Here is a 25,858-nt window from a genome sequence, read left to right as displayed (position 1 = left end):
TGGGACATTACACCACCCCCATCCCTACCCAAGGGTTATACATACTGGGTAAAAATGGTAAAAAGTGATGCATGAAGGGCCCTCTTGTTACCTATAGTGACGGAGACCTATGCATGTGAAAGACTTCAAATGACTTTTGCTCGACACAAAAATGGAACCACTTACAAGCAGCCAGTTTGGGTCTTTCACCTTCTAGAGCTTTTCTTGACGTATTACAACCTTTAGAACGAAGAGAGACCTCCATTTAGCCACGTACTCTTCTAATAGGAGACTCAGACTGTTTGACTTAATTGAACATCAATCATTATTATGAGTGTAAATAACCCATGGTGGCTTTAACCTGTGTAAGATTGTGTAAAGCTAATGCTCAGATCACTCACAGATCAATTACCTATAGATTAATTGAGTATATTTGATTTACTGGCATATGTATGATAAAAATATCAAGACTGAAGATGTTCGCATAGACCACAAAAAACGTTTTTCATCCCAGCATTGTTATGTTGTTGTTGCTTTATGTAAATTTAATGGGCTGATTTATTAGGGTTTTCTTGCATGGGTAGCAGAGAGTTAAAAATGTCACTTGAATAAGTACTGGTAAAACTTGGAATGATTATTATCCCGTGAATAAGTCTTCAATCACTTCTCTCGTTAATGGTAAAAACTTAAAGGACAATTTCATCTAAAGTAACAACACAATGCTAATGTATGATAATCTGTCTCCAGCTCTCATTGTTGAATTTTATTGCCCACTTTATTCAACATGTATGTTTAAATTTGTTAATGACACTCAAATTTTGGTTGCCTATGAGAAATGACTTTCTGAAACATTGTAAATATTAAAATCGGAAAAATAATTTTTGACCAAAATCGTGACCATGCCCCTTTAAACAATTTGTCTGCGTATATATACGGTAAAACACGCTTATAACAAAGTCCCAGGGACGAGCAATTTTACTTTGTTATAACTTAATTATAAGCGTAATTCGTTATATCTGTCAAATTTACAACATGTAATAAAGTCACGGGAATGAACTTCACTTCGCTGTAAGGGTCAATTCATTATAAACTTGTTCGTTATAATTGATAAGCGTGTTTTGCTGTAATTGAAAATGAACTTTTTAAAATTACCTTCAAATCAAGAACATTGTTTAGCATATTATTAATATTTGCTTAGTTTGATCGTCAAGATATAACATTTAACATACAATGTGTGAATAATGTCTCATCTTATTAAGATGTTGGCATAATTAATGTGTCAATGATGATTTTACAATCACTTGAAACTTGGTTACATATGAGCAGTGAAACTGCAGGGACTGACATCAGACTTTACAGTACCGGTACATAGCTAAACCAAACACTGAACAAACAAATGGCTGTTTCATTTACGCACTGTACTGATCAAACATTGGATAATTTTCATACTTTAACTGACTTTATTTAAACAATTTAAGTAAATGATTCAGAGAGATATGTAAAAAAAATTAATTTATAAACTGTAAGACCCACCACTTCAGCTGGTTTAGTGTATCTATATATTCTACAATGCTTGCTTTGTGTATAACCTTGATTCATACCAGTATGAGCCACAAAGCGATCAATTTTATTGTTTTAAAAGTCAAATCAAAACCATAATTATTGGGAAAGAAAATATTGGTTTATGAGTTTTTTCAAATTTTATGTAGGAGGACCTAAATAAAAGATAGATACAAGTGTTGATTTCTTGCTGTTTATAACCTTAAATTTTGTGTGCATGTACATTGCATAAAGATTTTTTGTTCTATCTGATTGTATAGATAGATACTTAAATTTATACGTATGATAAACATGAAAATCAATACATGTAATATAATATGCGTAAGTCAAAAGGACTTTAAGTTTGTTTACCTACTGGTAGTTGTACAGTGATATTTGTTTGGTATGAAAGCTATATTGTTGATAATTCACAAAATGTACGTCATTCAATTTTAAGACTGTGATTTGCTCGAGCTGTTAAAAAAATAAAAACAAATTCTTGTGAGCTGGTTTGCACTTGGGCTAAAAATGTTGAGTTGCAACATATGAGCAATGAACAAAGAACAATATTCAAATTCAAACTTACTTAACCCAAGACTTTATGAGTTTGAGAGAAACCACTTTGCATGCAATGTTGAACGTTGCATCAGCTGTATGAATATGATATACACTGCATGTAGAAATAAAGAAATTGATATATGATGTTTTTTACCTGGACAAATAAATTGAACCTGTTTAGCACAATTTTTTATCTGTATCTGATTTTAAAATCTGAAAAAAAATTGGACTTGAATTACATTCATTCACATGAATTTTTGATAAGTGTCATAATATTTTTTTGGATCTGAAAATATATATACTTTTACAAAAGAAATTGGACAATGGAATTCCTTATCCTGAAGTGAGAAAAGGGTTTGTTTTTTAAAAAACCAAAAATAAAATCGTGTTTAGCATATAACCTAGCTGCAGTATATCAGTAAAATATCTGCAGGTCAGGATATAATGTAATTGATATTCTGTCAACAATGACAAAACAATAATAAATTCTGGAATATGATGAAGTTGAAAGTGAATTTATAAAGATTACTTTAAGACTATGTGATGATTATAATCAACATGTTTAATTCTTACTTTTTTTATGCCCCCCTTTGAAGAAGGGAGGGCATAATTGCTTTGCTGCTGTCTGTCAGTCGGTGGGTTCATCAGCATTTCCATTCGTTTCTTCGCAGAGGTGGTAGGACTGAAATAAAATTTGGTATACAGTTTTATCATAATTAATAATATCTAGATAAAATCCGATTTGGGGTTTGATCGACCAATTTTTTACAGAGTTATGCCCCTTGGACTTAGAAAACTTCCAGTTATTTGCAGTTTCCGTTCATTTTCTTCACAGATTATGCACATACCTGGTATTGAAATGAAATTTGATATACAGGTTTATCATAATACACTGTAATATCTAGGTCACATTTGATTTTGGATTCGATCAAGCAATTTTTGACAGACTTATGCCCCTTGGACTTAAAAAAAAAAAATTCTAATTATTTTTATTTTATAAGTGTTTCACAAACATAAGGGGAAACGAAGCAGAATATTACATCGGTGCCTGCCCACTGTCTTTTCACCCTCTATAAAAGACTTATCCCGAGCACTAATGATTAATGATTAAACTTTTACTATGCATATGCCCTATAGCAATCAACCCACCCAGCTTTTTGTCAATAATTCATTTATCTGAAACTATTTTTCATCATGACTTTAAAGTCAGGCTCAAACATTATCTAAAATGTCTGAGTAGTAGGCGTGCTGACCTTGAACTAATTTTCTACACAAAAGGTCATTGAAAGATAAATGTGCATCCAAGTGTCTGTGAGTAAAGGGTGTCAGTGAGTTCAAATGAAGTTTCTAGGTCAGAGGTCAAGGACATAGCAGACTTCTGTATAAAATCTTTGTTCTGAGTATATATCCTCTACATTTGGTCTCATCTAACTCATCCTTTACTCAAAGAGTACCTGCATGTGAGTCAAGTGGTAATTTTTATTATAAGTTTAAAGGTCAAATTCTCCAGCCCTTTATGATGTGAGAATTTTTGTCTTCTTTGAAAAACTGGTTTATCCAAATCAGTCAAAAGTGCCAGTATGTCACAAGGTGTGATTGTTCCTCTCCAAATACAGTGCGAAATTTATTATAATAAGTGTCCATTTCAACCCATTATTTTTTTGGGGGGGGGGGGGGGGGGTTTAAGCAGGGCCCTTTGAGATAATAAGTTGGTCCATCACCACCTTAAGAATATTTATACTCTCTCAAAGTTTGTAAATATTGATCTTAGCAGTTAATAAGTGATGATATTATTAAGATCCAAATACATGTAGTTTATTAATATAAAGTTGTTAAAAGTTATAAAAAGCAATATAATATTGTGTTATAGATAATTTTGATTATAGATAAATAGAGTTGTTAAAAGTAATACATGTACCTGGGACCTGGGTTATATGCATCAATTGATTGAAAGTGGAGAATTTCGTAGTTTCAAACAAATTTGGATTGATTTTTATTTACGGTACAATGATATTTTGATCTTCAATACTCATATTTTTTCTTTCTTCTATATTTTGGGCTTGCGATTGTATGAATATTGATTAAGAGTGCTACTAGCCTAGCCTACGCTTTTCTTTTCCTAGAGATCCACAGTAGTCTGTGAGAGCTAATGTAGCGGTGATTTAGAATTTACCAGTACATTTTGTACTCTCACTGATACTTTGAAGCAAGTACAGTGTGTGGCTTTAAATAGAATAATGCTCTGAAAAGTTGCCATAGGTACTCAAGATCCTTGATAAAATCAATAGCAACTTTGCTATTTTGGGCAAAATTTAAATTGGATAACATTTTCTCTAAGCTTTCTGATCCTGATTTATCAAAGCATTAGATATTAAGCGTTTTGCCAATTCCACATCACGTGCATCCCATGTGCACTAAAAAGGATGTTTTAGTTGGTCGGCAGAGTGCATATATATAGATTTAAAAATAGCTATTGAGAAAACTGTCGGTAAACACAAATACTATTGTAACAGATAAGGACTAGTTTTAAAAAAAAAACTGTCTGCATTCATATAGTGAGAGCCACAGGTTTCTTTTTATCTAACAAGTGACCGATAGCTCAGGTTAGATTTGTCACAAACTGGCAAATTTGCGTGACCCACAATAGCAGCTTTATATTTTGTTTCCTGGAGACGCCAGGAAGAGCTCTCTTAGGTTGGAGGTTACTCAATAGATGGACGTATATTTACAGGGATTACAGTTATCAATATATGTACAAATCTGGATGTGTCGTCTTTGCCGGATAAATATACAAGGATATAAACCGATGGGTGAATTCAATGCTCAATAGACTTATAGTTATTTACCAGGCATATATTATAGAGACAACTAACTCTGTGATCGACAGATGACATTTACAGTGTCATTAACTCACTAACAGAACAGATGGCCAAGTTATTTGCTAGTACAATCTATCGACGTCCATCCCTGACATTCCGTGGTCTATATTCAGCCTGATTTTGTAGTTTGGACGAGATAGGTAGTGTCCGAGGCAGCCCTGGTTCCCTAACTCCTGTGTCTGAATGCTGTCTGCAGAGTCCTGACTGTCAATCAGAATACATCAGGTTGAGAAGAACCGGTATGAGTGGGTGAGTGTACACATTAAATGTGTCTGTCCAATGATGAATTACTGATAGAGAAAACAATAGCTGCTTGTTGAGTGGGGCTGATTGACCAACTGTTGTGTACAGAAATTGTTTACACTGTGCCAATGACTGCAGGCTAGCGATGATTCCACATGATCTCTGTTCACTTTTATATTACTTCACCACTGACCTTGGTGACTCCCACCTATGTACACCTCACTTACTCCCGAGGCTTTTAATGACTCCAGATCAGCCTTTCAACAACAGTGATATGTACCCCTGCTGAAGTTTAAGTGGGCTTTGTCAACTGTTGGATATTTTACAGTTTTATGGGACAATTTTTGTGCTGTTTATCATTCAGTCCCTGGATTATACAGACCTTATAAGAACCTGGCAAAGTCCTGGGTGTTTGTTTTTGTTCTGCTCTGTTTGAATCGGTGTATACATTTAATAGAAGATTTTCAAAGCTCTATGGCTCATTCAAGTGAAACGCTCATGGTCTAAATATATCCACCAGCATTTACTATGTAGAAGACAGTGGAGTACCCAGATCAGATCAGAGCTTATACACGCAAGATGGAGCAAAGTGTTGAGGTTCAAACCTGCACTGATCCTCAGAATGGGGAGAACAGGGACTCTCATGATTGTATCACAGAGCACAATGGACCTATACTACCTAATGGACAGTGTTCCAAAACAGACTGCAAAAAGCATGGAAAGGATGACAATGTGAGATTAACAAATGGAGAAAATGAGAAAGAGGCCTGTTCTTCTACTCCTCATATTGATGCCTCCCTGCCCAAACCAGAGGTCAGCAACCCAGTAGGAATCGAGACCTTTGACGGGAACGTTCAGTACCAGTTTGGTGAGCCTCCACCCTGTGAGTGCGATGAATGTATCCTTGAGAACGGAGATGAGATCAAGCCCCCTGTGAAAAAATTCAATAGGGTAAGTCCTGCGGGTTCAAATCATGTCCATTAATTTGCGTACCTGGTGAATATCTAATGGTCTTGAATATTTGGATTATCAGAGGTATTATGGCAGTTTTCCAAACAAATTTTGGGGGGATATTTTATGATTTATATGACAATGAATAGTTTGGGGCCTTATTATAAATAGCTGCCAATTCGAAATCGCTGGCCCAAATCTTTTGCTATTTGTCTTAATTGGTGTATTTAAATGAGGACAGTTTGCTAGTTTTGTATGCTAATTGAGGTTTTTACTGAGCGTGTGTAGGAGGAGACACTTGTTGACATTTAAAGCATGCTTAACACAAGGAAGAAATTGTAATTCTATGCATAATGCCAAGTTGCACATGATATAACCACTGCAATGTACATATGCATGCACAGTTTAAAAAGCCTGCAGGATGTTCATTCTTCTTTGGTTTTACCTGAGGTTCGTACCTGTGTTGTTCAGGTAAACAGGTGATTAATTTACCTGTGTGATCATTTCACACTCCCCCACCACCAGCTCATTCCGCTGGCAATAAAGTAGGTCACATGAGATAAGAGACCATTAAAACTCAAAGCCCAGTCAGGTCAACTTTATTTAATGACAAACCACAAAGACCTGGGGTATTGAGGCAGAAACACAAATGTCTTAAGTGATGATCTAAATCCCCACAGGGACAAAAATTAACCAGCAAAGCAGAAGAGAAAGGAACTAGTCAGGCAAGCAGACTATCAGTCCTCCCACAAGTTTCTATCATAAACTTCAATCAAATGCATGGAGAGATATCACTTTCAAGTCTATGTACTTTGGCAAGTCTGTACTTTTAACCATTTCCTGCCCATATCTTTCACGGTCTAGATGTGATACAGTGGCCGATTGGACCATGAATTTATTTATTCCTGGGAGGCCCAGTTTTATGGCAGAGTTATTTGTGCTGCATGTTTCTGTCCAGGCATGTTGTGGAAACCACATCATGGCACACACATTAGAATTGCAAACAATCTTCTCCATATCTGAGCTTAGACGTAGAATAATTTTTATGTCCTTTTACAATTTTAGCAGCGAAAAGATCAAAGTCCTACATGTAGCCTGGTTGGTTTTTGGTTGCCTTTGAAAGGGAAATAAAATGACAGTGTTCATCTACATATAAAGTTTCAACTTGTTTATATGTATCATGAATGGCCAAAAATAAAACCTATTTAAACCCAGTGTCTCAGTCCAAACATCATAGACAATACCCATGTTGAATATATAATACATGTATAATGAAGTAATGTTAGGATGAAATTGATTGTCTTATTGCAATAAAGGACCTACCGGTAAATTGATGTCTATAAGGTTAAGGGCTTAAAAATGTCCAGAGAATTTGGAGTTTAAGTCAGTACACTTGGTGGTTGCTTTATAACCACTAACTGTAAGGACAGACAAGGTTGTGCAATAGAAGCATTGCATGTGTATAAAGCAAACATTTATTGTGTAGTGGCAATGTACTGGAATGTTATTTTATTTGTTTTCATTTGAAGCTATCAGGAGCTGAAGGGGTGAGTTATTGATGGTCTATTGTATAAACAACTATGCATTAAATCTGTTTTCATTATATGCCAATGGTTGTACATAGTTTGGCACTTATGATGATGTACAGAAAACAGCAGCTTCCTGTGTACCCTGAGCAGCTAGCAATTATTCCTGCACTCTACCATTGATTGCTTCTAATGTAGTTAGTACAAGGAACCTAAGTACCTGCAGCTGTTATTTCTAACTCTACATATAACACTTTCACTTTCTTCAATCAGCCCAGTTATTAATCAGTGGTCATGGGAGTCCTATTATAGACATGTATATCTCTCTGTGTGCAGACTGTCTCTCCTGTGGGGTGAAGTTAAAAAGCTCACTCTGAGATATTTCATTGTGATTAAAGTAAGGCTGAGGGTTCAAAATTTTATCTCAGGAATTGTAAAGCTATCCTTGGTGTCCCTCGATCTGCACGCTGGTATAATTTATTAGTTTCTGGGTGTGGTAAAGGGGATTTAAATGATATTTGTGATTTATGTTTCATGTTTGTTGACGTTGTCTCATACAGTATGCATTAACAAATTGTTCTACTGAAAATGAAAATCCTGAAGATTTTAGTCTTCCTTGAAGATTAATTAACATTTCTAGTGACATTTGAAAAGTGAGTTAATGAACATACCAGCAGGTACCTCAAACTCATGTAGCAATTGTGAAGGAATTAAATTTTTATGCTTATTTGATCATGTGGATGAAATTTTATAGCTTGTTGAAAAAATGAATTGAGTCTTAAACCTCTATTTAAGCACTTGCATTTGCACTTCTGTATTTGTGTACTCCAATCATGCACTATGTCAAAAAAATTTAGTAATTAAAAGATTTATTTTGTACTAGTACATGTAGTAGCTTTCCCATACATATATAAGGTACACACCTAGTTGAATTAATTTCTGTGTAAAGAAATATGACAAATGCAGTTGTTTTTATCAATCATTTACTGTGGAATATGTTACATCACAATTTTTATTTATGATTAATTGCTATTAAAGTATCATTTTTTAAATGGCTTTGTTTTTCAAAGCAGGTGATATGATAAATTTTAATCAGATTTTTTTTTTTGTATTTTCCTGGAAACAGATACATGTATAATTCAAAATTGGAATTTATGATTATGATATATGATGGACTGATTTTGAAATATAGAATTTCCTAACTCCATTAATATTATACAGCATGGTTTTAATTTAAACCCGATCTGGTATCGATGGTATCGTTCTGAATTTGCAATTTGTTGAAAATGATTTACTAAAGGTGAATGATGATCTTTTTAAATGCAGAGAGAGCCATTAACTAAATGCAGAGAGCAAACAATTTAAGTAAACACAGTCATAGGGAAAATGGAAGGTTTCAGAGACTGTAAAATTGTAACAGTCTGGTCAACCTCAGTATTTCAATCGATAAATGAGTTTTCCATATGCTGTAACAGTCAGAATATAGGAGATCTCTGTTAGGGCTGGGGTATTTGTTTATCAGATTCCAATATTAAATTAATAATAAATGTTGTTTTGACTCTAAAAAATTGTACAGCAATTGTTAATTAAAGTAAAACATGTAATAGCTTAGGGTATAATTGTACCACTGTTCTCACGAATCAAATGCACAGACAACAGTTTAATTACATGTACATATAGTGCATGCTGAGCATTAAAAGTAAAGAAATCATTTCTTCTCAAAATTTTAAGAAAATGTTCAAAAACAGTACAGAAAACAACTACTCGAGTCTTTAATTATTATCTACTGATGTCAGATGATATTAATGATTTTAAAACATATGCATTTTTGTTTCAATTTAATTTACACCAAAGAGTAGATAACTCTAAGTAACTACCCAAAAATACCGCTATGAAATAAGACTCTGTAATGCTTTCCATCGAGTCATTACTAGTTTGAAACCATTTATTTTTTATTTGATGTATTTTTTTCTTTCACATTGATATCTTAAAATGCCCCATTCTTAATAATAAGCCCTTATTTATGACTTCTACATGTATTAATTAATACAGATTAGATTTGGAAATAAATTCAGTAGATACAGAATTTTACCAACAATGTCGGGCGGTTTTCATTTTATAAACTAGCTCCAAGACACAAGTCTGCGAAATCTAGTGAAATGATCTAGATGCGACATCAAAATATAAGCATTTTAAACTGCTTTTGAATGCACTATATAGCTTTTTAAATGACAACTTAATTCTAAGTATAAGTTATATTAGATAAATTTTGTATTGTTAATTCAATGATGACTTTCTTTTATACTTTTGCATTTAACTTTGCGTGGATTATTTTTTGATGGAATAAAAGTATATAAAGCTACATTGAGAGCCGCTTTAAGAATCTCCACGAACTTGCTAATGAGTAATGCGCAATCGGTTATTTATTTTTTCTGCAATACTGAGCTACCTTCATTTTACCAACATTAAGCATCAAAGAAAGCATTTTGTTATTTACATTAATTCTGTAGCTGTGTATTCCTTATAATTCAATTTTAGATTATCAAATACATAAAATATTGACGTTTAAAAAGCAATAAATTGTACAAAATTTAAGCAAAACATCATATGGATATGATTAAGAAATAAACAACAATTTTAAAAAGTTCACCGGGATATGAAGTTGGTTGGTCACATGATCAAATCATGTGAAGCCGGAAGGGCTTCTCAGTAGATTTGATCACGTACCAACCAACTTCATATCCCGGTGAACTTTTTAGCATTGCTGTTTATTACTTATATTTATGTTTGAAAAAGACAAATCTTTCAGAACTGTTGTTATTACCGAGATTTTATGTTTGACGTCACAAAAAAGTTCATACAGAATTGAACGTTATCGCTTTTCGATAGGTTTATATAAGGAAAATTAATGTATTTGCAAATGTAAATATTAATTTATGTGAGCCAATGTGACAGCAGCATAAAGGTTTTAACAAGTGTAAACTTTTTCATTTAATCAATAGAATAGTGCATTACAAACGTCATATGTTAAATTATTCACAGTTTGTATAGATATTTGAAATTTGTTTATAACAGCTTTCAATATGAAGACATGTATCATTATGTATATATATATAACTTCTCAGATTTGTTAATTAATGTATATGACACAAATGTACGGTAATATTACATTTTATTGCCAATTTTTTTTTTAGAGTAAATGAATGACAAGTTATGGTCAAGATCTAGTAAATGAAAGGTGCTTACAGGTTTCTAAAATATTAGATATAAATTGTTTTAATGATATGCTTCATAACAATAGCTTTGTTTAGTAGGGTGTACCGGGGCAAATGTAAACGCAATGAAAATCGTGTCTTAAATTGTCATTTTTAATTAAATATGAAGGAAAGAACAAATTTTGGAGTTTTGTCCATTTTTGACTAACAAAATATATCTAGAATGGCTGAAGTCTCTCCAAAAACAAAATTAAACAAGCTCTTTACCTCCTCTTTAAAATAATGTCAAATTAAATAAATTAAGGTATCTGGATTGCTTTTCCCATGTTAAACATAATATGTCAAGAATTTGTTTAATTTTCTACATAATTCCTTTAAAGCCATAAAGTATGGGAAAAATATTCTTCAAATCAATTATGATGTTATAATGGTTCTAGCACTAAAAAGACACTCTGGAATCATTTCTTAAAAGAATTAGGTTATTGAATAAAACTGAAAGACAATACTAGTAAATATGTATTAATAATATTCTGTTTCTCCGAGCAACAGACTTGAGTAACTATAATTAATTACTTATAAGACCTCAAAAATTGGGGCTCTTTTTTATTTTCCCCTTTGCATGTATTAATCACGTAGCTATGTTTTCTCCTCATTGTGATAATGTCATAGGAATCATTAGCTCATTTTTACGTAATCTTAGTTTAAAAAAACAAAATGAAGACAGCAGTGGACTTACCTGTTTTGCAGCACAAAATGATACAGTTTGGTGAAATTTTACTGAACAGCAATTTTTTCATTAACTTTATTCATTGAATTATCTACCAACAAAAAACCTCACCTTTAACTAAATCAAATTGCTCTGCAAAAGAGCATACTGTACTAAACAATATATAATATACAGAATCATAATGCAAGGAAATGAGAAGAATGTCGGCCATTCTTCCTTAAATGCGAAGAGTAATGAAATACTTTCAGTACAACTGTCAAAATTTACATCAAATTTAAATTCACAATTAAGGAATGCATTCTTGTTAAGAAAAAAGAAAAGTTGTTGATCATGTGGTATGAATATTAATAGAGCAGAGTTTAAGGGGCTACAGTCGATCTGACGTAGTACCGGGTAATTAATTTTACACAGCCGTAACTTAGATTTATAGCTGACCTCAATGATCAACAATGATCTTTCTTTAGGTACTTAATTTTTAAAGACATTAAAAAAAAAATTTTTACACCTAGTATATATATTTTTTTTTATACTTTTTTTGGATTCCATGGCCTGTAACAATATTTGTTGGGTCACATGCATTCTTGGAGTGATCTCTTGGAGAAGTCTAAAATCCTCTCATATTCAATAAGGTAGCATTTGATGTCAAACTCTACTAAATGTACCATATGGCCTCAATTTCTCCATTCATTAAACTGAGCCTCATTTAAGTTCATAAAATCAGCTTATTTTGGCTCATGCAGCTGACAAAGTAAAATTATTAACTTTGGTTTGATAATGTCCAATCCTCAGCAATTATGAGAAAGTACTAAGTATATGGATTGATATTTGGTCTACAACCCTGTTATAAACATATAACATAGATTCTTAACTATGTTTCAATGCCTCACCTGCTCATCAACACTTCATGTTCTAAGGTAGGAGGGATTAAGGATCTGCAGCTACAATATAAGACTAACAGAAATAAGTTGGTCTGCTTCATTATTAATGTTGATTGTATCTAATTACATAGGAAAGTTTCGCTCCACTGTTCAGACAGTTTGACTGGACTTTAACATTATATAATCCAGATCTTAGAATCTCTGCCGTTAAGTCCTATAACTGTCAGGCGGACCAAGTACATGTCTAAGATATGAGACTGTGTATTCACTTTTCATGTTAATGGCATCTTGTATAGAAGAAAAAAAAGGTAGAAGCAAGTCCTAAGAAATATTGCCATTACACGGTATATGAGTTTGTGACAGCTGTCTAGCGTTGATGAGCGATATTTTTGATTGGTGACAGCCAGGGTTGTTGTATTAGACTGCTTAATGAGGTGTAGGAGGAACATAGAGGCCTAGAGTGTGAATATTGTAGTCTCGATTCGCACGGCAACGGAGGACTGTTTATAATCGGCCCAGCTCTCTCTCGGAAAACACACGGTTCTGTGGGAGCCCCGCAGTGTGACTGAGATTGGGGAACAGTGTGCCGGTCAAGATTAGCTAATCTGCTTCTGTGACTGTGAGGTCAGTTTGATCAATGACATCATGGAAGTGATGTCAACATCTTTGTGTCAGCTTCCTGGGACTAAATGTAGGGTACAGGGGGAATTCATTCTGGTCAGAAATGAGGATTTATTTAGTGTTGAACCTAAGGTAAGTCAATCAGAGCTTAATGAAAGTAAACCACCTTAATCATTTCCCTGTTGTTTGATGAAAAACGGGTGTTACTGTATTCTTAAATTAGATTTAAACTCTTTTTATTGTACACAAATGGCCATCTGTTAACTGGTGTATTACACATATACATTAATGAATACAATGCCCAGAAGTCCATATATGTGAGAACTAGAAAAATATTTAAATGTATGCAAATTTGAAGTTAAGTGATTTGATGATCAAAGACAACCTGACAGTGTGTTGGAGGGGTTACATTTCTGTGTGGAATATTAATATCAATTTGTACTTCTTCTCTCTCGTTCATATTAATGACTGCAATATTCAGTATTACAACCAGGTTTTTTGACAGACAATGGGACATGTAAGAGCTAGTCTATAAAGGGGTAAAATAATTGTGTCAGATTTATAAAACGCAATTTATTACATCCAGTACTTATTGTTGTGATAACAATATGGCTTTGTATACATTTCTAATCCTCGTCAGGGTGTTTGTACATTCCTTAATGAATTGTTTTCAGATCTTGGTGGTGGTGGTGGAAGGGGGAGGGGGGTGTTGATATGTTGTTCAGATTATGAAGTCTTACATAAGGTGAATATATGATAATAGGATAGGTGTTAGTGGAGTCTCCCAGCCATTAGCTTCAATTAATGGAGGAGAAATGTGTTCCACTGGTGGATCACTTAGATGTTGTTCAGATGGAGGCGGTGTCCAGTTTCTGTAGTTTGGTTTTGTTGGTGTCAGTGTCCCTGCTAGTCTACGGCTTGTACTTTATGATCCAATTAAAGAAGGTCAGTCATCAAATGTTGCTGTTTATGTATAGGGGGTTGCTTTGATTTTGAAGGATCTTATATTGTACATTGTGTCTTAGCTAATATTTAGTATGTGACCACACAATTTCATATTCGTACTCTTTTGAATGAGATGAATTTTATGAAATTTGATGTTGGGATATATTTTTGCAAAATTCATGCATTCAGAATATCAGTATTAAACTATTTTGTTTTACATTTATTCTGTTGGAACTTTCAGTTCAAAGCAATTTATTATTGAGGTAAATGAAGAAGTCTCAATAGACCTGGAATTTGTTAACTTTTATTTTATAAAGATATGACAAGTTCAAGTAGACCTTGCAAATATTAATTAATTACTGAAGATGCGCTATTCTTGAATGATATTATTTTTCTTGAGAAAATGGATGGAACAGCTGAGTACCAACCATTTAGTGTTCTCAAGTACCGGTAAGGTCACAACCCATTTACTCGGTTGCTATGACAGCTAGCACACATGCCTATAAAGAGTTTTGCATATTATATTGCCAATAGTGAAATCATGATGGCTGTCTGGTCATTCCAAGCAATGAATCACAGATGAATGTGAAAACAAAGGAGAATTTTTCTTTTCTTTTAAAAGATAAAACTTGCATGAATTCAAGTTTGAGAGCATAATTATGACTTATATTAAAGATAACTCACAGATACTATATGACTTCACTACTCTAGATAAAAAATAGTGTACATGTTGCATTTACGGTATTTAATCTGCATAAAATTTAAAGGTTTCCATGGAAAATCCTTTTGTGTTTATCATCAGGTTAAACATGACTCGAATGTAAACACCTTTAGTTTAAAGTCGTCATTATCACCCCAGTCGATAACATCTCGTTTAATATTCACTTAGTACATATATGTGATATATGTAAGTAGATTAGTGGAATAACAAAAGGATTTACTGACATTTTTAAATTAAGATGGTTGAATTAGATTTAAGATGGTTGAATTATATTTAAGATGGTTGAATTAGATTTAAGGTGGTTGAATTTGATTATTTTTTATGGATAATGGTTGAGTTTAACCACTTTCATAATTGAAGATATATATCTCAAAGTTATTAAATACATATTTTTGAAGCTTTCAATAAGTCATTCAGGTGACTTATCGCTATCAATTTTCATCTGTTTTGTTCATTTTTCATGAGTGTCAATTGAAGTACCATGAACTTTGTATTTTTTAAGACACATAATTGCCAAAGTGAGTTAAGTGAGTTTTTCAGGCCATCAAAACAAAATTCTTAGAAAGAAAAATCGATTTCATTGCCTGATTTCATCATATTACTACAATACATTTAGAAGATAAATATCAGGAAATTCGTTCAATGAAGTCGGTTAATTTCTTTTACGCCTACAGTTACTGTATTAAGTTTCACTATATATACTTGATACAACTGTTAATTATATCTGATACTATATCAATTTTCATGGTACAGGTTTGAAAATCTGACAATCAGATTTTAGGTTCAAGCGTTGGTGACTGCAGTTTTTTATCAATGTTATTATCAAGGAGTTTGCTTTCTTTTAGCAAATATGTGTACATGCGGGGGAGGATATGATGTTCTGAATCAATGTACAAAATTACAAATGGGGGACTCCATTCCCTGCCGATTGTACATTACATGTATGTACATTTGGGGGAGCTAATAGGTCATAAACTGTACATATTTATGGGAGAGAGTCACTGACCCAAACACTAGATACTTGGGTAGAGTCAATACATGTATTGTTATAAATGTACACGTGAGGAGGGCAGGCATTGATGGCAATGCATAAACATTAGAAGTCTAACGAGAGCAATTTGATGAAATAAGTGTGAATATACTGACCTTCCTTTTTTCTTCTTGCAGCAAAGTTCATGGAAGAAGATCAGAAACATTGTCCACTGGTCACCCTTTATTCAACAATTCAAGAAAAACAGGTATCCTTGGATACAGTTAGCTGGCCACCAAGGTAAGAATTACCTACCATATTGTATCCTTACCTGTATCCATTTGTTTTGATTTGAAACTTGAAATAAGTTTTGGGAAGATCATTGCTTGATTTCTGATTGTTAAAATGTGATTTTTCAGGAAATTTCCAGGCAGGAGAGCCTGGGGCGGTGTTGAAAAAATATGATTCTCGAGAACAGAAAGCGTTTGATAAATTGATGAAAGATGTGCTCCGTTCTTACGTACCAGAATACAGAGGAGATGTGCTAAAGAACAATGAGAGTATCCTTTTGTGTTCAAGCCATTGTTTAAAGCTCTGGACACCCTAATGAAAATAGTATACAATTATTACATGCATAATTAAAATCACATCAAAATATATGTCTTGAGGTAGAGGATGAGGCCTCAGGGAAACTGTTTTCAGAGACCAAAGGCTGAGGACAATGATTTTCCAAGGTTTCTTCCCTACCTAAGGGTAACAGTTTGACTGTATTGACATAATTGTTTTATTACCATTCCCTGCTAATTAAAATCAGTTAAAAATACGTAAATTCGGTTTTGATCAGTTTATAGAGTAAGTAAGGAATATAACTAAGAATATATACATTATTGTGAATCTTAGTCTATTTTAAACTTCATAATATTATCATAACATTTGATTTATTTACTTTATTGTCAGGACTGCTAATCTGCTACATGTAGTTATTAGTCATATAAAGTATTAATTGTTTGGTTGAAATGCCAGACATTGCGTCACATGGAAATTAACAGCTAGTGATTTGACCTGATTTTTTTTAATATTAGAATGTAAACAACATACGTCAGTTCAACTCACCTACCATACTACCAATCAGGACAAAGTGTTTCGTCATTCCTGCACAATTCCATCTTTTTACCCCCCCCCCCCCCCCCCCCCTTGCAAATTAAGTTCTGGGGGTACATTGGAATCACCTTGTCCGTCCCTCTGTCTGTGCAATTGTGTCCGGTCCATATCTTTCTTCTTCCTGCACCTGCACAATTCCATATTTTTATAAACCCCCCTCCCCTTGCAAATAAATAAAGTTTGGGGCATGTATTGGAATCAACTTGTCCATCTGTCTGTCTGTGCAAACGTGTCCAATCCATATCTTTCTTATGAAAAAAAACGTTGGACGTTCCTACTTCACATAAAGATTGCTTATGACCTGAAGGTGTGTCATAATTTTGACCCAGGTTTAGTTGTGCAAGTTCAAGGTCATTTTTTAAAAATTCATAATTCCTCTAGGCCATATCTTGTAATGGAAAATGAATAGAATCTAAAATTTGACACAAACTTTGCTCATGACCTGTAAATATGTCCTGATCTTGCAAGTTCAAGGTCACTAGAAGAAAATGATGCATCTAATTACTTTCCAATAGAAAAATACCAATACTTCTTGAGTTATTACATTTTCTTAGCGGGGGTTATAATTTGTGAACTTGCTCACATTAAATCAAGTTTCATTTTGCTAACATGTAATAAAACACAAAAAACAATTCAAATTGTTTGGTTTTTCAGATACTGCTTTTCTTAAATTTCATAGCCTCTTTCATAAATTAAAACTGTAGACAATGTATACCTATTTTCATAGCTTGAGTTTCTTGGTTTAGAATTCAAACAATTTTTATTTAACATATTAACAATTCAATATCAATGTCTACCAACCCAAACTGATTACTGAATCTTTATTTAGGCAAAGACTACTTCCCTTTCCCTCTCCTTTTCCCATCGACCCACACATGTATCGACTTGTTACTGGTTTCAAAACTGTTCTACACATTTACTGTCAGTTTAGTAAACATTTTGACCAAGCTACCCTGAATTATCCCTTACTTTGATGAAAAATATGACTTGTAAGTGTTAACAGTTTCAAAGTTTTATTTTCCGGCAATTTGTTTTTGTCAATTGATGTAGCTATTGGTAGGGCTAATTCTACAGTAAAATTGTAAATGTCTTGTAAAGGCTTGCTTCCTTATCCAGAATTAGAATATTTACAGCTACAGGACCTACTGTGCGAGTTTGACTCGCCTTGTGTCATGGACATAAAAATGGGAACTAGAACTTACCTAGAGGAGGAGCTAGAGAAAGCTCGAGAAAAACCCAAGCTCAGGAAGGTAAGAGTGAGCTCAGGTTTTATCAGAAAGACCTATAACATGCTGCAAGTACTGGCTAGTAGAGTGATATACCAAACTCCCATAAAAATTTGCACAGTATTGTTATCTCTATATATCAGGTTTGTTGGTAAGGGACATGCCTGTATCTGTAGAACTCCGATAAAGCGAGATCTTGGAGACCTGTTGATTAATTACTGCAACATCTTTGTAAATTGTAATATATATATAGCGAAACTGAAAGATACCAAAGTTTTTGCAAATTTGCAACATACCAGTACATATTTTCTTGACCATTAAACAAACAGACCTGTTTTAGAAACCTTAAATTATTGGATTGTATACTAAAGGATGGAAGTAAATGCATGTACTTACATTTTTCCGCAAGCTCCTACGTACAACACAATTTTGTAATCTTTGATATATCCTTAATTTCGCAATATCCATAATTGTCTTAGAAGAGTTTTTCTGTATTACTATTTGAGTATTTGATATTTAACACTGTTTGCAGATTTCCATTAAACAAAATTGAAACACAATGAATAACTTAAAGTCAACCTTGATTGAGAAAATATCCTTTCATTTCATTATACTGCCCGATTGCTTTATTACCAACTCTTTTCATCTTATAATTTTAGTATTTAAGCAATATATATATATATATATATATATATATATATATATATATATATATATATATATATATATATATATATATATATATATATATATATATATATATATTTATACTGAAACTAAAGCAGAGATTTATCCGTTTAAATTCTAGGACATGTACCAAAAAATGATCGAAGTGGACCCCTCAGCCCCTACAGAGGAGGAGAATGCCCAGGGAGCAATAATCAAACCCCGCTACATGCAGTGGAGAGACGAGATGTCTTCCTCCACACATCTCGGTTTCAGAATTGAGGGAATCAAGGTAACCCACATTATAATAACTGACAGAATTTTGAAAATTAAAAAAGAGATAATTAAAAGATGTTGATGGAATTAGAGTACATATGAGTGTTTACAAAGATAAATTAATAATGATATTTTTCAAAATGTGGAACCCTAAAGTAAATAAAATTTTCTGTAGCTATATTTTGATGTTGGTAATATTTTCTACAAGGAAGTGTACAGTGGTATATTTATCTCATGATTTTAGTTTGAAGAAAAAAACAAGCCTTATATAAAGGAGAATTTTAAGGACTTGCTAAATAAGATTAACACTTAACAAAAAATTTCAGCATACATGTACTTAACAGATTTAAGAAATGAAAAAAACATCAGAGACATAAATGTCATCTCAACATTTATCTCCCTTAGAAAATGGATGGTGCTTCCAGTAAAAACTTTAAAAAAACCAAAACTCCGGAGGAGGTGAAGGAAGCATTGAAGCATTTTGTGGGAACTGATCCCGAGGTCTATGTAAGTGTTGGGCATGTCCTACTTCCTAGAAAACAAAATCATCAAGTCCTTTCTGCAGGCTTCTGAGTGAAAAACAGCAGTTGTTATACACTTTCTTTTCAATTATTCTGAACAAGCAGACAAAAAAGAAAGTTTATCAGATATTTACATGTTTAATGCAGACAGTGTACACAAAAACTCTACCAATAATAATCTCTAAGCAACTTAAACATTTCTCCGTAAAGAAGGTCTGTGGTTGTCCTTGACAAAAAGATTGTATCTTGAAATAAATGTAGAGCTCAAATGTAAAGAGTAAATACTGTATACCAGACCGATAGCCTGAATTGATAATGATAACACATTAATATGTTTGTTTTTACAGTCTAGATACATTAAGCGACTAAAAGCCATTCGTGTTACGCAGGAATCATCCGAGTTCTTCAGTGCACATGAGGTCAGTAAATTGTTGGGGTATTTTTTTTTAATTTGTTGCTTCCATCATCCATGAATCCCAAATTATTGCTGGATTAATTTGCATGTTGAATTTCATCAATGATAAATCAGTCTGATTTTCCTTTTTTTCCAGATTATTGGCAGCTCTCTTTTGTTTGTGCATGATAAGTCAAAGCAGGCCAGTGTGTGGATGATTGACTTTGGCAAGACAAACCCTCTCCCAGATCATGTTAAGGTCAATCACCGCAACCTCTGGGTGGAGGGCAATCACGAGGATGGGTACTTGTTTGGATTGGACAATCTGATTTCCATACTGGAGACAATAGAACAGGAACTCCTCAGTGTAGCAGAGAGAGAAAACAGTAACATTCCATGTGAATAGAATCATCAGCTCTGCTGCCAAAAGTGTTGTGAAATAAAACCCCACTCCTCCCCCACCCCTTAAATCTCAAAGGTCCCTCCCCGGGGAGGGGCTCTGTGTCTGGCTGCACAGGGCCCCACCCCAGCCAGTGTGCTCAGGGTCTGAGGTCCTGTGTTTAGATGTAGTATAGGGCATACCTGAATTTACTCTAGAATTAATCCTCAAACATATGAAAAGATTGAAGGTATGTGGAGGTGTGTGATGCATGACTGGCCAAGCTCTGGTGTCAAAGCAATGACAACCGAACGATGATTGGAACAGTGAGGGATTCAACACAAACAAAAAGTCAAAATCACAAATTAACTCCTCAACTCGGACATTTTCTCAGTTATGCATGGGTGTGAGATAATAAGATTATAATCATGTATTGTTTTACATGTGCAAAAGATGGTTATACATTTACTGCTTCTCTGTAATCTGTATATTACCCACACATGGTCTTTGGTTCTGCTCCAACGAAACATTGTCTGGATATCTGATTTTAAACGCAATGATGTACATTTTCCCTCCAATTTAGAATTCCTTTTTTTGTGACAGGTAAATCCTTATTTCATTTCCACACTTATGTTTGTAAGTAATATAATGCCAAGGTATGTCAATGTATTGTTTTTTTTTTATGTTAAGAAATCAAGAAATCAAGATCTTCCAAAGCAGAGCAGCTGTATATCCAAGTTAATGGTATTATTATACTGTACTTACCAATTCTGATTGGTTCCTTGATCTGTGGCCCTCGTCAGCCAGACCACGCGAGATGATGTGTATCATATAACGTGTATAGATCTGTGAATTTTTTTTTTCATTATTCTATTATGTATTATAACATGTATTGTTACCATGTAGCCAGCATACATAACCAGTCTTGGACAGGTTTGTTAATTATGGAAACTGTTGATCAGAGTGTATCGTGTAATCTTGTGGGTGTTTTTTTTTCTCTATCTCAATGCAAAGTTTTATTGTGCAACTATCTGAAATAAGAAATTTTATGATAAGTTTCGTTATTACGTCAAAGTACTTACATGTATATGATAAAGAAATATTTGATTTAAAGCCAATTGGCCATGCCTTTACTTGCCATATTGGTATAATAAAATCAGTCCACATATACATTGTATTATTGTACACACGTATACATGTACCGGTATTTAAAGAAAAAAAAGGTTCATTTTGAATGTGTATATGAAAGTCAAATCATGTCTCAGTTATACAGGGGATGGTATAGCCTCTGACCTAACCTCTGACCCCTCTTTTTTATTGGAGGCTTGTGGACGACACGGGGCAATGGAGAAAGGTGTTTGTCACATGGCAACAGCAAAGTGCAATATTTGTAGAGTGCTTACCCCTCTTCCCCCAGAGGGGACTTTGTAAAGAACTATCTTCATTGTATATATACATGTACAAGGTTTCTGTGTTAATTTCAAGAATGTAGACAGTGATAATGAAATCTACACTATTTGTGCTGATTTTTGTTTTCATTAAAATTGACATTTTCTAACATAAGGAGATATTTCTTCAGTGTGATGTAATGAAAAGTGAGTGGGGTGTTTCTGGGTCTTTCCTTGTTCTGTTTTATTGAATAACTAAAAATATACTTATAAAGTTTAAAACATGTCAAGCAGGTGTCGATTTCTTGGGAAGAGTGGATGACCTTTGTATATATATACTGAAATGTCAAATTCATGTCAGCATGATAAATTTTCATGTTATATTCTGCTTCTATGATGTTTTCTACAAAATTCCGAAAACTTTGAGTTTGAAATATTTGAATAAAGTTCATATAATTGTGCATTGTATTCAATATATCATTACAGGTATCTGAATTTGAGGAAAGGAGTATTTTATTTAATGTAATCACATAACCCAAGGATATGCAAACTGAATATAAATATTATATTTACATTTACGAAGTATGATTCCCTCTATTTCCTACGGAAACTTATTTAATTCATAGCTCTATGGAAACAACCAGACTGAACGCACTGATGTACATTAACAGTAATTTAGTGAATTTAACTTACATTTTACAATCAGTTTATTAATTTGTTAAAAGAAAGAAGTAAATATAAACAATAAAATGCTTTTTTTATGCTTCATGATTTATGAAGGTAGCTATCATTGCAGAAAGAAATTACATAACCGGCTAATATTTTTTCTTCAATGTCGCCACCTTCACATCCCGCATGAATCACAAATGAAATCATTTTACTGTTTAAATATTAACATTTACTGAGTATTTTATCCTCTGTTGTGATTTATAGCTTTATATACACTGACAGGGCTGAAATCCACACCGTCCAATTCTAACCAGTTAAACTACATATAAAAAAAATCACGGACTGCACGAAATAATCATGATGATGTAAGACTCAAAATCCCAGAGGAGACGATTTGGCTGTTTCTTTCACTTTAATATCTAATGTACTGTCTTATGTACGTCAACAATAATTTACTTACTCTTACATGTACCTTTATCTTTATGATTAGTTCAATAATTTATTTCTTACAAGAAAGATCTAAATAAAATAAAATGCTTTCTTTGATAATTCATGCGGGCTATAAAGGTAGCGATCATTGCAGAAAAAAATAGCATAACATATGAATCACTAAAGTAAGCATTTTATTGTTTGAATAAAAGAGACGCATTTTAAATGAAACGGAATTAGAATTCGCTATGTACAACGACCCATCGGTCCTAATTAACTACAACGGTGGGTGAATAAGGCGTGTAAAATGCCTATACGAGGACAGATAAGATTCTGTAAAATTTAAATATCAACAAATCTGATATGTTTTCTAAAAATCATTCAAAACAATGTACCTGGTATGTTCCAACGCACTTCGAAAAACTAACGCACTTTGAAAAAATTGTTCAAAGTTCGTTAATGTTGGGACCAAGTCAACGCACTTTGAAAAAAATATTTTTTTGTCAAAGTGCGTTGATATCGTCGATAATTATCCAAATATGGCATAGCTGCATCGCTTAGCAACTGCATTTTCCTTTTTTGTGTATGCAGCAGATTTACTTCTTATCTGGTACATTGGGCTATGGCAGAAACAAAAATGATTTAATTTATTTATTGATAATGGAGATAATGTATAACATATTTCAAATGCCTTCAATTGCATGTGCTTATAAACAAACATGATGTGATAAAAAGAATACGTTAGTTATGGTTATGTCATGTTGTGAATTTTGAATTTACCGGGTGGCAGTAAATACAAAATTCACAACATGACAACTTGTGAATTTTGTATTTACTGCCACCCGGTAAATTCAAAATTCACAACATGACAGTTATCAAAAACAATATCATCTTTGGAATCAGTGCGAGAAAAAACCCCTACACCCTGATGGTTATTTTTAAGTTTATAATACATGTAGTTTAATGTTTGTCAATATACATGTAATTTTTTTTTATAGTGAAGTGATTTATTTGATTAGAATTTGAAAAGAGGGTTTATGTTGAAACACCTATACGAGTAGATTCTACAACATTGGAGAAATTATTGTTTGTCCAGCTCATTTTCCCGATATCACTGTACTTAATTTACAAAAGGGCGTATTTCTTTTTTCGATTTTAAAAAATTAAACATTTCCTCGAAGTTACGGAATATCATATGTTCTGGAAGGAAAAAAAAAGAGGGTGGGGGACATTCTTCCTGTAATCAATTAAATGATGCACTGGTAATTGACCTTTATCTTTGGTTAACTCATCCCTTCCCCCATCTTCTCCGTTCTCAAAGACGGTAAATTAGATTCATTAGTGTTAACAAATCATCCCTCTATCTACAAATTAGAAATCAAATTCCAGAATTTGTGAATTTTACATATTTTTTCAAAAAGCGTTAAGTGTCTCGATACTAAAAAATGTTAATGTACCTTCATAACGTACTTTGAAAAAAAAATTCAAAGTGCGTTGATTTGGTCCCAAAGTTAACGCACTTTGAAAAATGTTTTCAAAGTGCGTATTTTTTTAAAAGTGCGTTGCCACACTGGTATATTTAACATAACATCGGTTTGTAACCCTTAAATATGTTATATACTTGGTACATGTTGATCTAAACTGGCGTATGCGTATTAAATCCTCCAAATAATTTAATTTTTTTAGCTTTGGTGCCTTTTCTTCTATAGAGTAGGTCTAGCTGAGCTCCATATTTTTGTCATAGCCTAATTAAGGTCTAATGGAAATCAAACCTATTTCAAATATTACAACCGTAAATTCGTGGCCAAAGTCGTATATACACTGTACATGGTCTTTTCACAATGCACTTCATTGTGACGGTATCTTCCCACTTAGAAGAGGCCTATTGGCTCCAATACCGGCACGTACCTGATACCTTGGCTTTACAGAGAAGAGCAGAAATCTGTGATTTTCAATGTACCATTATTAAGATAAAGGTACAAAAAGTTTACTTTTGTCATCTTCCAATACCCATGAATGAACGTTAATCAATAATTTTGGAAAATAAGATGCAGAACCATTTATGACAAGTTAGGGTTAGGCATAACTTTTGCGACCCTCATAATGTGCTCTCTTGAAATTGTTTTGTTCCAAAAACATTTGGTTTGAGAGTGAATATTTCAATAGTTTTAAACATATTTCACAATTTGTTTAAAATTCAAGAACCTAAGGCCCCTTCTCGTCTTTCAGATAAAAGTTGTTTCAACAAAACGAACAGGGAAATGTATGATTTGAGTGTGGATGTTGCAAACGTTAAATTAAAATAACTGTCCTTTTTCAAAGAAAATTGGTACCTTTCTGCGAGTTGTTTTTTTTGTTTTTTTGCCCCAGGATTTTTAAAACAAAACTAATCCCTGTTTTACCTAATTAAAATTCCTTTATATTCTTTCAGATTGTTGCTCAATTCCTTTTTTATATACTAGCTTGTTTTCTAAATTTTCAATTTTCTCGATTCAGTCCCCTATAATGTGGTCCCATCCATTTCTTCAAAACTGCATCTCACTTGATAATGATGCTTACATATTAATTCGACAAATTTTACAATTACTGAACAAAAATTGAAATTAAAACTTGCCTCCCTATTTCCTGACCCCCGGATTTTTGAATAATCCTGAACTTTCACTACATTTTGATGAACATTCCCATTAGGTGAGCTAAAATATGGGGATAAAAACTTGTTTGCAAGCTCATGTATGTGTAAAAATGAAAATATACTGCAAATATTTTATTTTTATGTTTGCAACATCAGTTCGAGTTAGTGAACCCGTTATCTTCACTCTCATAACAAAGCATATTATTTCGACTTCGTTGGAGCTCATTTACAATTGCTGAGAATATTTATTCTGAACTGGTAACACTATTTAGTACAGACATTACGCCTGTGCAGATGCAGTTAATTAATTAAGGGGGTATAATGTCTGATAGAATCAATGTTCAGAAAGGATTGAGACAGGGCGA

General features: G+C 33.3%; 1 protein-coding gene across 1 annotated transcript in view; it reads left to right on the top strand.

The window, feature by feature from the left end:
• LOC105336889 (inositol-trisphosphate 3-kinase B) overlaps nucleotides 1-22,224 on the top strand; it is a 33,481-nt gene extending 11,257 nt beyond the window's left edge. Inside the window, exons 4-11 of the mRNA XM_034470312.2 lie at nucleotides 7,679-7,696; nucleotides 15,950-16,052; nucleotides 16,172-16,312; nucleotides 18,036-18,163; nucleotides 18,948-19,097; nucleotides 19,487-19,588; nucleotides 19,950-20,021; nucleotides 20,154-22,224. Of these exons, the coding sequence (XP_034326203.2) occupies nucleotides 7,679-7,696; nucleotides 15,950-16,052; nucleotides 16,172-16,312; nucleotides 18,036-18,163; nucleotides 18,948-19,097; nucleotides 19,487-19,588; nucleotides 19,950-20,021; nucleotides 20,154-20,402 (963 nt within the window). The 3' untranslated portion in view covers nucleotides 20,403-22,224. The remainder of the gene's footprint in view (nucleotides 1-7,678; nucleotides 7,697-15,949; nucleotides 16,053-16,171; nucleotides 16,313-18,035; nucleotides 18,164-18,947; nucleotides 19,098-19,486; nucleotides 19,589-19,949; nucleotides 20,022-20,153) is intronic.
• Nucleotides 22,225-25,858: the final 3,634 nt, after the last annotated feature.

This window comes from Magallana gigas, chromosome 6 (assembly GCF_963853765.1).
Source record: "Magallana gigas chromosome 6, xbMagGiga1.1, whole genome shotgun sequence".
NCBI lineage: Eukaryota > Metazoa > Mollusca > Bivalvia > Ostreida > Ostreidae > Magallana > Magallana gigas.
The sequence above is the reverse complement of the archived record's forward strand: the minus strand, read 5'-3'. Positions and strand labels throughout refer to the sequence as shown.